Genomic DNA, 15,000 nt, shown 5'->3' on the forward strand with positions numbered 1-15,000 from the left:
TCCAAGGACTCAACTATGCGCCGAGCGCGAGGCTCGAACCCAGGACCTTCCGATCCGAAAGCGAGTGTCATACCACTAGACCACATAGCCAATAAATACAAAGAATTGAAAGAATACTTTTATTCCAGCCCTTACAAGTACGATTAGTAGATAGTTCGTGGCCAATTGTATGCTATAGGGAATGAGATTAGCGGAAGAGTAGCGTCCCTTGATTGGATGTCATCGGCGGAAAAGTTATTAGAGAGAGAACGTCATGTTGGTTGTGCGCATGCGTCTTTCGAGCGGCGTGGCGTATTGATGGCATATGGTGGTGCCATGATTAGAAAAAAAATTCTAATACAGTGAACACGGTTAAGAGGAGAGAGCACGACATATTAAAAACTCTCTTTTATGGAAGGGTGGGGGAGGGTCGATGGTTTCTACGAGTGGACAAAACTTACAAAAACAAATAATTCATGAAAACAACAAGCCACAACACTGAGATACAAGTCCCGTATGAAAAGGTCTTTGTAATTATTCTTTGTCCACCATTTAAAGGATTGGATTTGGTAGATAATGCAATCAATATGTTATAAATGTAAATCAAAAGAGAAAAAAAAACCTATGACAGAAATTACTTACTTTTAGTACTTGTAAAAAAAATCTGCACTGCGATGTTTCATCTCTGCAAATCTTTTTATAATGTGTTTATTGAAATCTGGAATGGCATCTCTTTCAACTTTGTGAATTGACAGAATCATTAATGAATTTAACCGCTCCTGTTTCATTGAATTTCGCAACAAAAAAATTTCACTCTTTTAAGGGTGCTAAAACAACGTTCAGGAGGTTAAGAAATACGATGGAAGTGGTTAAGGTCACTATAGCCTATAGATGTCCATGATTTGTCAGTGTTTGATGTATCTGTAAAAAGTAGACAATAAAAACAAAAGACTAAACTAACTGTGAGCCATTCATGCCTTTCATACCATGTCACTGAAAAAGAGCGTTTTCGAGATTTCCACACCTGTGTTAATTCAAAATCAGTTGGTTGGTGAGGAACTAGTCTTTTTATTTCTAATGTGTCATCTAGTGTCAATCTCCCAAACGGTCGGTGAAGTAAAGAGTCAACTTGATTCATTGCAATTCACTGTTTAACAAAACAAAACTTCAAAGTATATCTCAAATAATGGAAATCAGTGGAATACGATTAATGATTGCACAAATAAAAGGTAGATTCAGATCTTAAAGCATCACAAAGAAAAAATCACTCCACTTAAGTACTTCAAAATCTAAAAACACACCAAAAGTATAACTGTTGACAGTCTTCGCTTTCTTTCTCTGACTGACACAAATACACACGCACAAACACACACACACACACACACACACAAATAAACACTCATACACACGTAACCATCAACTCGGCACTACAAGCAAGAAAAATGTTGGTAAATTCGTCCACAATGCTTCGTTGCAAAGAATTACTTTATTCAATAATCGTGAAAAAGAGGTGGGGGGTTTGATATGTCATATTTTAAAGTTTTATTATGTTTTTCTTTGCTGCTTACAAATAAACTTGACAATGATCAGTGTTTTTGACAGTTAATGTAATATTTTGGATGGCCGAAGTTACCCTACATTGGCAATTGCCTAAAATAAACGTTTTTGAACTTTGAACCTAATTTGGCGCATCCCCCCAGTCCAACGGTGGAGCTCTCAGATCCTGGCACAAGTCGAGGGGTTTTCCGCTATTTGAAGATAGTATAATTCGACCTAGTTTCTCGCTCAATCAGCTGTCGCGATACTAATGGATATAGCATTAATTGGAGCTCGGATTGCTTTGCACCACGGTGTTTGATTTAGTCACTACTTCGCGGATTGATGTCACCAACACACGAGTCGGCGCAGTGCGTGACTCGGAATCTTGAATAGAGTGGAGACTAAAAAGGCAGTATGTTGTTGGCGAGTTGGCGAAAGACAGTGGAGTTAAAATCTCTGTTTTATTTTTAATTAAATTATGCTGTTAATGATTTTTTAAAAGATTGGTGCGGTGCCTGGCACCATTCGATCCAATGGCCCCACGCCAATGCGTCTTTCGATCTGGCTTCCGATGAAAGCGGCATGAGACACTTCACCGAAAGCGAGGACGAGAGAGACGCATGCGCAAAACCATTTTGATGTTATCTCTGTAAGGTGACGTCCAATCAAGGGACGCTATTCTTCCGCTAATCTCATTCCCTATTAGTACTTCTATTCGCATGATGTGTATCTATCTCCTTTTGTTTGAATGACAATAATTTGGCCCAAAACTTAAAACGGAGGATTTGTATTCATGCGCACCAAAAGATAAACGTCATTTTTTTTTTTAAGTTAAATCACAATAATAGTGGGGCAAAGTGGCCGAGTGGTTAAGGCATTGCACTGTGATCCGGATGACCCGGGTTCGAGCGTTGCCATCGTTATGTTATAGCCTGAAACTGGCAGTTTGACGTCATTATTTGGTTTTTGCACCGCCTAGTGAGTTGTCGTTAGTAGAGCTCAAGGAAACCAGTTATTTCATAGGTTGAACTATTGAATACAACTCACGATTTGTTCGAGCCCCGCTTTAGGCACTTTCATTTTTTTTCCTTGAGCAAGATTATTAACTCCCAATTTGCTCACTTGGACAACATGGGTGATTCCTGTTGACATCAGACATCTTGTTTGATGAGTTATCTATATTCCTTCCTTCGTGGAACGCCTAGGCGATGATATCTTATGATATCGTAGCGTAAAAGGCATAATTTTTTTTATTTTTTTAAATCACAAAAATATAAGAAAAAATGCCGGAGGACAACTTCATCCAATTGTTATAAAAGATTGCTTTATTAATTCGTAACAATCAAGGCAATTAGACTACACGCGACATAAAGCGATCATAAATATGTAATCAATCAAGAATGTTTACGTGTGTGAAGTGACCTGTCGTTTGTTATTTGTGACCCTCCGTCTCAAAACGGTAATATGTCGGGATGATTCAGACCCAAAAAGTGAATTTAGAGATAGCATGATGAGAAATTGGAGCTTAGACGTTTTGGCAATGCAAAAGATAGTCTTTATACTCCAGTAAAACGTACATAAATTAAACCCAAGTTGGATATTTATTTCCCTTACCGAATGGATCCCGACATAATACCGCTTTGACATGGAGGATCACATTCGTTTGTTTTTTAATGGGCTTAGGGCGCTTGTGACACATTTAGGTCAAACGTGACCCTTTGCCTCAAAACGGTATTAAGTCGGGATGGTTAAGATGTTGAAAATTGAATTTATAGCCAGAAATATCAGACTTGTGTTGAGTTTGTATGTCTTATTGATGAGAATGGATACCATATTTTAGGGTGATAATGCCAACAATTGATATTTTTGACCAGTTTAACATTTAATTCGGCTTTAAGCATCTGGTTCGTTCCGACTTAATACCGTTTTGAGACGATGGGTCACAAATAAGCGCCAGTAAAAAGGAAGAAAATGGGATTGTTAAAAAAAAATTATTCTAGAAATTACAATTAAAGCACTCAAGAAAAAGTAGGACAAAGGGGAATTGGGTTTAAAATTGTAATAAAATGTCTTTTATATTTGTTTTTCCATATAGCGTGTTAATTTTCACCGGGAGGCTCCGCAAATATTTTGACAAATTTTGGTCTTTTTGGCAAATTTCGGGAATTTTTTGGGCAAATTTTAGGTCCCAACTTGGCAAAAAAATGCAGATGACAGACTATGGGTGGACAAAAAAAAAACAAAAAAACACGCCCAGCTCCAATTAATTCTAAAAGAAAAAAAAAAAAACCAACACACATAACATAGCATCCGACTTTTTCGCCCACAGCGAAGGACTCCAGCCAGACCTGGGCAAGACCAAAGTGTCTCCTCCCAACAACAAAAAGAGATGACAAATAACAAAAAAAAAAAAAAAAAAATAAAAATAAAATAAAAAACTCCCAAATGGCTAAAAATAGCAGATTGACTCCAAAAATTATGACACATAAAAAAAAAAAAAAAACAAAAAAACAAAAACGTGAAAATTTTCAGAAAATATTTACTCAATTGAATTTTAAATGTTTTGTATGTGACGTGTGTATCGATGATGTTTTTGATGCCCGTTTTTATGATCTCAATTGTTTTGATATGTTGGTATCATTTGGACTTGCAACAATATTGTAACCTGGGTAAACAATGTTTTGTTTTTTTGTTTTTTTTGTTGTTGTTTTTTTAAAACCGTTTTAAGGTTTTGACAAAAAAGGCTCTATAAGAAATCTGCTTATTATTATTATTATTATTATTATTATTATTATTACAAGATTTAAACTGTTTGTCTGTTTTTTTTTTGGTCATGGAGTGAATATCCAAACAATTTTACATCACAAAATCCAAACACTCGTGACGGGACACAAAACCAACCCACACGAGTATTAAAAAAGGAACTTAGTGCTTATTTTACCTCTTTTGTGTATGTGTGTGTGTATGTGTGTATGTGTGTCGTGGAATCATACCAAAGCAAAAGTACACACAAGAACAAAGCGAGAAACTGAAAGGAACGGCCTGGACTGAAAACAACAACAACAAAAAAAAAACAAATGAGAAGGGTGGAAAAGCACAACCGATCAATTAATGCTTTGTCTGAATGTGACTAGTGTAAACATGACAGTAAAAACGATAATAACAAGGGTAATGATGACAAATGATAATGATGATGATGATGATGATGATGATGATGAAGATAATAATAATAACAATAACAATAACAATAAGAAGAAGAAGAAGAAGAAAGAAGAAAGAAGAAGAGAAAGAAGAAGAAGAAAGAAAAGAAGAAGAAGAAAGAAGAAGAAGAAGAAAGAAGAAGAAGAAGAAGAAAAGGAAAAAGAAGAAGAAGAAGAAGAAGAAGGAAGAAGAAGAAGGAAGAAGAAAAGGAAGAAGAAGAAGAAGGAAAGAAGAAGAAGGAAGAAGAAGAAGAAGAAGAAGGAAGAAGAAGAAGGAAGAAGAAGAAGGAAGAAGAAGAAGAGAAGAAGAAGAAGAAGAAGAAGAAGAAGAAAGAAGAGAAGAAGAAGAAGGAGAAGAAGAAGAAGAAAAGAAGGAAAAAGAAGGAGAAGAAGGAAGAAGAAGAAGGAAGAAGAAAAGGAAGAAGAAGAAGGAAAAGAAGAAGAGAAGAAGAAGGAAGAAGAAGAAGGAAGAAGAAGAAGGAGAAGAAGAAGAGAGAAGAAGAAGAAGAAGAAGGAAGGAGAAGAAGAAGGAAGAAGAAGAAGGAAGAAAGAAGAAGAAGAAGGAAGAAGAAGAAGGAGAAGAAGAAGGGAAGAAGAAAGAAGAAGAAAGGAAGAAGAAGAAGAAGAAGAAGAAGAAGAAGAAAGAAGAAGAAGAAGAAGGAGAAGAAGAAGGAAGAAGAAGAAGGAAGAAGAAGAAGAAGAAGAAGAAGAAGAAGAAGAAGAAGAAGAAGAAGGAAGAAGAAGAAGAAGAAGAAGAGAAGAAGAAGAAGAAGAAGAAGAAGAAGGAAGAAGAAGAAGGAAGAAGAAGAAGAAGAAGGAAGAAGAAGAAGAAGAAGGAAGAAGAAGAAGAAGAAGAAGGAAGAAGAAGAAGAAGAAGGAAGAAGAAGAAGAAGAAGGAAGAAGAAGAAGAAGGAAGAAGAAGAAGAAGAAGAAGAAGAAGGAAGAAGAAGAAGAGAAGAAGAAGAAGAAGGAAGGAAGAAGAAGAAGAAGAAGAAGAAGAAGAAGAGAAGAGAAGAAGAAAAGAGAAGAAGAAGAGAAGATAGAAGAAGAGAGAATGAATAATAATAATGATAATGATAATAATAATAATAATAATAATAATAATAATAATAATAAAAAAATAAATAATAATATAATAATAATAATAATAATAATAATGATAATAATAATAATAATAATAATAATAATAATAATAATAATAATAATAATAATAATAATAATAATAATATAATAATAATAATAATAATAACTAATAATAATATAATTAATAATAAATAATAATAATAATAATAATAATAATAATACTAATATAATAATATAATAATAATAATAATAATAATATAATTAATAATAATAATAATAATATATAATAATAATAATAATAATAATATATAATAATAATAATAATATATAAACATGTTATAATAGAATGAAAAGCTGTTCGTGATGACCCATCAGTATCCTTCTCTATAACACAGTGCTCGTCGAAATACTTCAAGGCAGGATCATGGCATTATGATGCCAGAAAAATAGATAGGAAATGGAGAGAAAGAGGGGGGGAGAGAGAGAGAGAGAGAGAGAGAGAGAGAGAGAGAGAGAGAGAGAGAGAGAGAGAGAGAGAGAGAGAGAGAGAGAGAGTTTGTTTTGTTTGTTTTTAAGGGTTTTACGGCGCTTGAAACACATTTAGGTTATATCAGCGCCAGTAAAAAAAAAAAAAAAAAAAAGAGAGAGAGAGAGAGAGAGAGAGAGGAGGGAGGGAGAGAGAGAGAGAGAGAAAGAGATAAATACAGACAGAAGAGAGAAGAGAGATGGAGAGAAAGAGAGAGAGAAAGAGAGAAACAGAGAGAAAGAGAAATAGGATCTCCCATCAACAAACTATTGTTTTACCTAGGGCCAGACAAACATTGTGGTCACAACTCAAATCACGGATAGAATTTGGTTTAAAAAAGGAACCAAAAAAAAAAAATTAATTAAAAATCATACTAGTATAGAATATATACAAAATCATACCAAAGTATAAAAAAAATTAAAAGAGAAAAAAAAAAAGAAAAAAAATGAATCTCAATTATAATCAATATAATAATACGTAGGATATTATAATGTGATGTGATATTATATAAAATTAATATTGAATAATAATGAAAATTGAATCAATTCTCATTATAATTATAGTAATGAAAAAATATATGGCAAGGATAATCATACTTAAAGTCTAACAATGACAGGACGGTGTGTGTGTGTGGGGGGGGGGGGGGGGGGGGGGTAAGGATTTCTCCACACAAAAAAAATTCTATAGGACCAGGATCAGGGAGAAAAATGTTGCTTGTGTCTTGTGTTTAAGGGTTTTACGGCGCTTGCAACACATTGAGGTCATATCAGCGCCAGTAAAAAAGGAAGAAAATGGGATAGGAAAAAGTTGTAGAATTACAATTAAAGCAGCCAAGAAAAAGGGAAGACAAAGGGGAATTGGTTCAAATAGGAAACAGATGTAGATTCCAAGAGCACACCGTCAAAGTACTTAGTTTGAGATCACCTAAAAGTCTCATCCTGACACCAGCACAAGCCCTCACTAACAGGAACACACTCAAATGCTTACATTATTCATTAAAAATAACAAATATAACAATAAATAAGAGAGAGATGATTTACAAGGAAAAAAATATCATCTCCCAAAACTCTAACTATACATTTGACTGTTTCCCTCTCAGCCAGGGCATCTGGCCAGGATCAGGACAAAACCAAGTAATCTCATTCCAAGACAAAGACAGAAAGCAATTCGGAAAACAGATATAAGGGGGAAAGAAGACACAGTATGTACCTCCCACTATGGGAGGTCAGGAACCCCACCCAGAGGGAGAACCCCTCCCCCCCACCCCAAAAAAAAAAAAAACCTGAACAATCTCAGTATTTCATTGGTGGGCAAAAAGAATAAAATGACAGAACAATGTTCGCCGTTGACAACCTATAGTACATTTTGAAATATTTCCTCATACGCTCCAACTGTATATAGATAGTATGCGCTTGGCTAAGAAGCTCATTGGAAAGTATAACGGACCTACACACAAAACTGTGTGTATCCTTGAACGTTTATAGTCGGGTTAATCCAGTTTATTGAGCATTATTCATAAACGCGGATGGCAAAAAAACAATAACAAAGACCTGAGTGACGTCAATAAAGAACTATATATACATTACCCATATTTCCAAATCTAAGAGTTTGATCAACATGAAGAATAAGGCTTTCTTTTTAAAAAAACTCAAGCATACTTTGAAGATTAATCAACATAAGAATAAATAGAAGTTTCTGAAAATCTCATCCATAAATAAGAGGTTGATCAGTATAAAGAATAGGTTTTTCTGAAAATCTCATCCATAATTAAGAGTTTGATCAGTATAAAGAATAGGTTTTTCTGAAAATCTCATCCATAATTAAGAGGTTGATCAGTATAAAGAATCGGTTTTTTCTGAAAATCTCATCCATAATTAAGAGGTTGATCAGTATAAAGAATAGGTTTTTTCTGAAAATCTCATCCATAATTAAGAGGTTGATCAGTATAAAGAATCGGTTTTTCTGAAAATCTCATCCATAATTAAGAGGTTGATCAGTATAAAGAATAGGTTTTTTCTGAAAATCTCATCCATAATTAAGAGGTTGATCAGTATAAAGAATAGGTTTTTCTGAAAATCTCATCCATAATTAAGAGGTTGATCAGTATAAAGAATCGGTTTTTCTGAAAATCTCATCCATAATTAAGAGGTTGATCAGTATAAAGAATCGGTTTTTCTGAAAATCTCATCCATAATTAAGAGGTTGATCAGTATAAAGAATCGGTTTTTCTGAAAATCTCATCCATAATTAAGAGTTTGATCAGTATAAAGAATCGGTTTTTCTGAAAATCTCATCCATAATTAAGAGGCTGATCAGTATAAAGAATAGGTTTTTCTGAAAATCTCATCCATAATTAAGAGTTTGATCAGTATAAAGAATAGGTTTTTCTGAAAATCTCATCCATAATTAAGAGGCTGATCAGTATAAAGAATAGGTTTTTCTGAAAATCTCATCCATAATTAAGAGGTTGATCAGTATAAAGAATAGGTTTTTCTGAAAATCTCATCCATAATTAAGAGGTTGACCAATATAAAGAATCGGTTTTTCTAAAAATCTCATCCATAATTAAGAGGTTGATCAGTATAAAGAATAGGTTTTTCTGAAAATCTCATCCATAAATAAGAGTTTGATCAGTATAAAGAATCGGTTTGTCTGAAAATCTCATCCATAATTAAGAGTTTGATCAGTATAAAGAATCGGTTTTTCTGAAAATCTCATCCATAATTAAGAGGCTGATCAGTATAAAGAATAGGTTTTTCTGAAAATCTCATCCATAATTAAGAGTTTGATCAGTATAAAGAATAGGTTTTTCTGAAAATCTCATCCATAATTAAGAGGCTGATCATATAAAGAATAGGTTTTTCTGAAAATCTCATCCATAATTAAGAGGTTGATCAGTATAAAGAATAGGTTTTTCTGAAAATCTCATCCATAATAAGAGGTTGATCAATATAAAGAATCGGTTTTCTGAAAATCTCATCCATAATTAAGAGGTTGATCAGTATAAAGAATAGGTTTTTCTGAAAATCTCATCCATAATAAGAGGTGATCAGTATAAAGATACGGTTTTTCTGAAAATCTCATCCATAATTAAGAGGTGATCATATAAAAAATAGGTTTTTGAAACTCCAATAAGAGTATCAGTATAAAGAATCGGTTTTTCTGAAAATCTCATCCATAATTAAGAGGTTGATCATATAAAGAATAGGTTTTTCTGAAAATCTCATCCATAATTAAGAGGTTGATCAGTATAAAGAATAGGTTTTTCTGAAAATCTCATCCATAATTAAGAGGTTGATCAGTATAAAGAATAGGTTTTTCTGAAAATCTCATCCATAATATAGGTTATCATATAAAGAATAGGTTTTTTGAACATCCATAATAGAGTGACCAATATAAAGAATCGGTTTTTCTGAAAATCTCATCCATAATTAAGAGGTTGATCAGTATAAAGAATAGGTTTTTCTGAAAATCTCATCCATAAATAAGAGTTTGATCAGTATAAAGAATCGGTTTGTCTGAAAATCTCATCCATAATTAAGAGTTTGATCAGTATAAATAATAGGTTTTTCTGAAAATCTCATCCATAATTAAGAGCTGATCAGTATAAAGAATAGGTTTTTCTGAAAATCTCATCCATAATTAAGAGGTTGACCAATATAAAGAACGGTTTTTCTGAAAATCTCATCCATAATTAAGAGGTTGATCAGTATAAAGAATAGGTTTTTCTGAAAATCTCATCCATAATTAAGAGGTTGACCAATATAAAGAACGGTTTTTCTGAAAATCTCATCCATAATTAAGAGGTTGATCAGTATAAAGAATAGGTTTTTCTGAAAATCTCATCTATAATTAAGAGGTTGACCAATATAAAGAACGGTTTTTCTGAAAATCTCATCCATAATTAAGAGGTTGACCAATATAAAGAACGGTTTTTCTGAAAAGCTCATCCATAATTAAGAGGTTGACCAATATAAAGAATCGGTTTTTCTGAAAATCTCATCCATAATTAAGAGGTTGACCAATATAAAGAATCGGTTTTTCTGAAAATCTCATCAATAATTAAGAGGTTGACCAATATAAAGAACGGTTTTTCTGAAAATCTCATCCATAATTAAGAGGTTGACCAATATAAAGAACGGTTTTTCTGAAAATCTCATCCATAATTAAGAGGTTGACCAGTATAAAGAACGGTTTTTCTGAAAATCTCATCCATAATTAAGCGGTTGATCAGTATAAAGAATAGGTTTTTCTGAAAATCTCATCCATAATTAAGAGGTTGATCAGTATAAAGAATAGGTTTTTCTGAAAATCTCATCCATAATTAAGAGGTTGATCAGTATAAAGAATAGGTTTTTCTGAAAATCTCATCCATAATTAAGAGGTTGATCAGTATAAAGAATAGGTTTTTCTGAAAATCTCATCCATAATTAAGAGGTTGATCAGTATAAAGAATAGGTTTTTTCTGAAAATCTCATCCATAATTAAGAGGTTGATCAGTATAAAGAATAGGTTTTTTCTGAAAATCTCATCCATAATTAAGAGGTTGATCAGTATAAAGAATAGGTTTTTCTGAAAATCTCATCCATAATTAAGAGGTTGATCAGTATAAAGAATAGGTTTTTCTGAAAATCTCATCCATAATTAAGAGGTTGATCAGTATAAAGAATAGGTTTTTTTGAAAATCTCATCCATAATTAAGAGTTATATCAACATAAGAATAAATAGAATTATCTGAAAAATTTCATCCATATTTAAGAGTTAGACAAACATAAAGAACAGGACTCGTTTTTTAAAAATCGCAACCGTATTTTAAAGATTGATCAACATAAGAAAAAAAATAAGACTATCTGAAAACCCCATCTGTATTGAAGAGATTGGTCTACATGAGAATGCTTCGGACAGCGCTGAAAATATCATTTTACACCCGAGTACTGTGAGAAACTGTGAGTAAAGAGCCTTTTCTAAGGGGCTCAACAATGCACAGTTCAGAGCAGGATTCAAACCCTGGACTTTCCAGTTCCATGACGGCAAGAACCACATAGCCGCTTGAAGCTTAAAATATAATATTAGAAAGTAAAATGTCTCTTCTATAACACTCAGTTGAAACGGTACCAGAAGGACTTCATGGGTGGACATCAGACCTTAGTTTTGTGGATTATCTATATTCCTTCATGGAATGCTTAAATGGAAAGTAGTAGTAGTAGTAGTCTACTGAATGACGCTTGCTGAGAATTGTGTGATTCAGTCATGGTCGATAAGTATAGCTGCTCTCTCCATCCATGTTGTTAATTGTTTCCATTGTCTCGGTCCTGGGCCAGAGTTTTGAGGCTGTCAAGATCTTGTTGTGACTTTAGTACGGAGGGTACTGCAGTATTTTTTTGTTCTTCATGGATTAATTCGGCTTCATCTGAATCCAGAAATTTCTGATATGTACACAGATCCTGGTTCAGGGTAGTTACTATTGATGGTGGTGGTCTCCCTACATATTTGTTGCCATGAAGGAAATTTTCTGTCATTGCAGTTTGGGCTGGGATGTTATCTTCTCGACGTAAGATGTGACCAAATGTCCTCCATCGCTGTTCTTTCATTATTGTACTCAGGCGTTGGACCCTGTTTTTTCCATAGAGATCAGTATTTGTAATTGTCTCTGGCCAATAACTGGAAAGGCGTAATTTAAAAAAAAAAAGAAGATTTTACAGTTATTATCAGTTGAGCAAATTGAATGTAAGGGAGTCTTTGTTGTATGAAAGACGATCATGATAAGAATTTCTGAGTTTTGTTTCAAAGCTTAACCTGAAACAGTAGGAGAGAAATTCCCACCTATGCTATAATCAATCCGTAAGATAGCACCGATATATAAATATATAAGATATGATTGAATATATATATATATAAGACTATAGTGTCATCATCTTCTGAATAATATACTAGAGGCATCCCCACCACTTTCCTTCAGGACTCTGGCGAGGACGGTGAGGGAAAAACTGGTCCACAGGTAGAGGCCAGGGGCCAGGAAGTCCCAGAATCCATTCGAAGGGCCTATGCTTGGACACAGAGAGGTGGAGGTGGAAAGGGAGAGGGGGTGGGGGGAGGGGTTGCAGAGGGAAAGAAGAGTTGGTTGATGGGGGGGGGGGGGGGATGGATTAGGAGAACAAATAAATAAAAGATTTAATATTTCACTTGAGCACATATTTAGAAAGAGAGAGAAAGAGAGAAAGAGAGAAAGAGAGATAGAGAGAATGCATACTCCTCTCATCGGCAGCTTTCCATCTCGCCATGCACTGTCACACATATAAACATACACACACACACCACACACACACACACACCACACACGCACACCACACACACATATAAACCATGGTGACTAAAACTCCAGAAGTGGGTGAGAGAGAGTTCTAGAAATGACCTGAGTTTGATACGAATATTTTTGTGTTCGTGGATAGCTCACACGGTAGAGCCACGCTCTCACCTGCCAGGCGGAGTTGTACCAATAAGGTCGCAGGTTCAAACCCCACCACCGCCGCGAAAATTTTTATTCTCTATTGTCTTCTGGCATTTTTCTACTCACTTCATCTCTTGTTGTTACCAACATAAGTGCCTGCTCCACTCACTTTTCTGAATTAAAAATTCACCCCATATACCGGAGCATACTCAATGTCTCAATCGTTTCTATGTTATATGTTTGTGTTGAGAATATTGGCTATTAAGCTTAACTGCTGGTCAAGTAACTTCGCGATGGTTGGTTGGCGAGCGAGCCCGCGATCTCCAGAAGTGGGTGAGAGAGAGTTCTAGAAATGACCTGAGTTTGATACGAATATTTTTGTGTTCGTGGATAGCTCACACGGTAGAGCCACGGTCTCACCTGCCAGGCGGAGTTGTCGTACCAATAAGGTCGCAGGTTCAAACCCCACCACCGCCGCGAAAATTTTTATTCTCTATTGTCTTCTGGCATTTTTCTACTCACTTCATCTCTTGTTGTTACCAACATAAGTGCCTGCTCCACTCACTTTTCTGAATTAAAAATTCACCCCATATACCGGAGCATACTCAATGTCTCAATCGTTTCTATGTTATATGTTTGTGTTGAGAATATTGGCTATTAAGCTTAACTGCTGGTCAAGTAACTTCGCGATGGTTGGTTGGCGAGCGAGCCCGCGATCTCCAGAAGTGGGTGAGAGAGAGTTCTAGAAATGACCTGAGTTTGATACGAATATTTTTGTGTTCGTGGATAGCTCACACGGTAGAGCCACGCTCTCACCTGCCAGGCGGAGTTGTCGTACCAATAAGGTCGCAGGTTCAAACCCCACCACCGCCGCGAAAATTTTTATTCTCTATTGTCTTCTGGCATTTTTCTACTCACTTCATCTCTTGTTGTTACCAACATAAGTGCCTGCTCCACTCACTTTTCTGAATTAAAAATTCACCCCATATACCGGAGCATACTCAATGTCTCAATCGTTTCTATGTTATATGTTTGTGTTGAGAATATTGGCTATTAAGCTTAACTGCTGGTCAAGTAACTTCGCGATGGTTGGTTGGCGAGCGAGCCCGCGATCTCCAGAAGTGGGTGAGAGAGAGTTCTAGAAATGACCTGAGTTTGATACGAATATTTTTGTGTTCGTGGATAGCTCACACGGTAGAGCCACGCTCTCACCTGCCAGGCGGAGTTGTACCAATAAGGTCGCAGGTTCAAACCCCACCACCGCCGCGAAAATTTTTATTCTCTATTGTCTTCTGGCATTTTTCTACTCACTTCATCTCTTGTTGGTGACTAAAACTCGAACTTTTAGTTTGAGCCAGCGCTCCACCAGTGGGAGGGTAATTAATCAAGTTGTGACAGGTCGATGACTCATCATGCTACTGGCATCGGCATTTTCGCTACCTGTATTTTTTCTCTCCGATTCTGCATTTTATTGATATTTTCAAATAATCGTTGCTCAATAATCCGTTGACGTAACTTTTTCTTATTCATATATTCTTGTTCTTCATAATGTAAAGAATATTGTCATACCAATTGTATGGCTATGAACCGAATGGTTTTACAACGCCACTCTCCATGAGTTGTACTATAATTCAATGCAAGATCATAACTATAATTGGTAAGAAACATGTGAATAAATAGCATAAGTCACCGTACAGGCAAATAATTTTGGGATAATCAGAAGCAGAAGAGAATGAGGAAAAAGTGTATGTAAGTTTTATGGCCTGTTCAGACCTGGCAGTCCTGTGAGAGGTCTTTATATTGTGGTAACTCCTTATCAAATCCACCAGTATCCTGTCCACAAATTTGCCAGTCACAGTGATGACTGGAAGGTACGTGTTAGTGTGTGTCTTATAAAATTGATATCCAATCATTCCTTATGAATAAGATTCACTTGATGACATATTTCATTAATTAATGATATAAATTCTATGGTCTGTCACGTTCCCGATCACATTGTCAGTAATAAATTTACTAAGAAATATTTCTATCACTCTCTCTCTCTCTTCTATTTTCACACATCACAACTAACAAAGTTTCATGTCTAATCACAATGCATGCAACACCATTATGAAAACAAATAAACAAGTTTAACAATAGTTTCTCATCTATTTTCAACACCAACCAGAAAGGAGAGATATCATTCTAATATTTAGGATTATTATTAGGGGCCTTTATGAAGTACT

At 34.9% G+C, this 15,000-nt stretch overlaps 1 protein-coding gene across 5 annotated transcripts in view; it reads right to left on the bottom strand.

The window, feature by feature from the left end:
• Positions 1-11,852: 11,852 nt before the first annotated feature.
• The window catches only part of LOC144959873 (glycerol kinase 3-like), a 47,673-nt gene continuing 44,525 nt past the window's right edge, over positions 11,853-15,000 (bottom strand). For 2 of the 5 annotated variants that reach the window (XM_078892689.1, XM_078892687.1), the window contains one exon: positions 12,237-12,374. In XM_078892689.1, the coding sequence (XP_078748815.1) occupies positions 12,370-12,374 (5 nt within the window). In that variant the 3' untranslated portion in view covers positions 12,237-12,369. Of the gene's footprint in view, positions 12,375-15,000 lie in introns of all 5 variants that reach the window. The other 3 variants (XM_078892688.1, XM_078892685.1, XM_078892686.1) reach the window with 3 other exon arrangements.

The sequence above is a fragment of the Berghia stephanieae genome, chromosome 14 (genome assembly GCF_034508935.2).
Source record: "Berghia stephanieae isolate SIO BIC M18660-M18661 chromosome 14, UCSD_Bste_1.3, whole genome shotgun sequence".
Taxonomy (NCBI): Eukaryota; Metazoa; Mollusca; class Gastropoda; order Nudibranchia; family Aeolidiidae; genus Berghia; species Berghia stephanieae.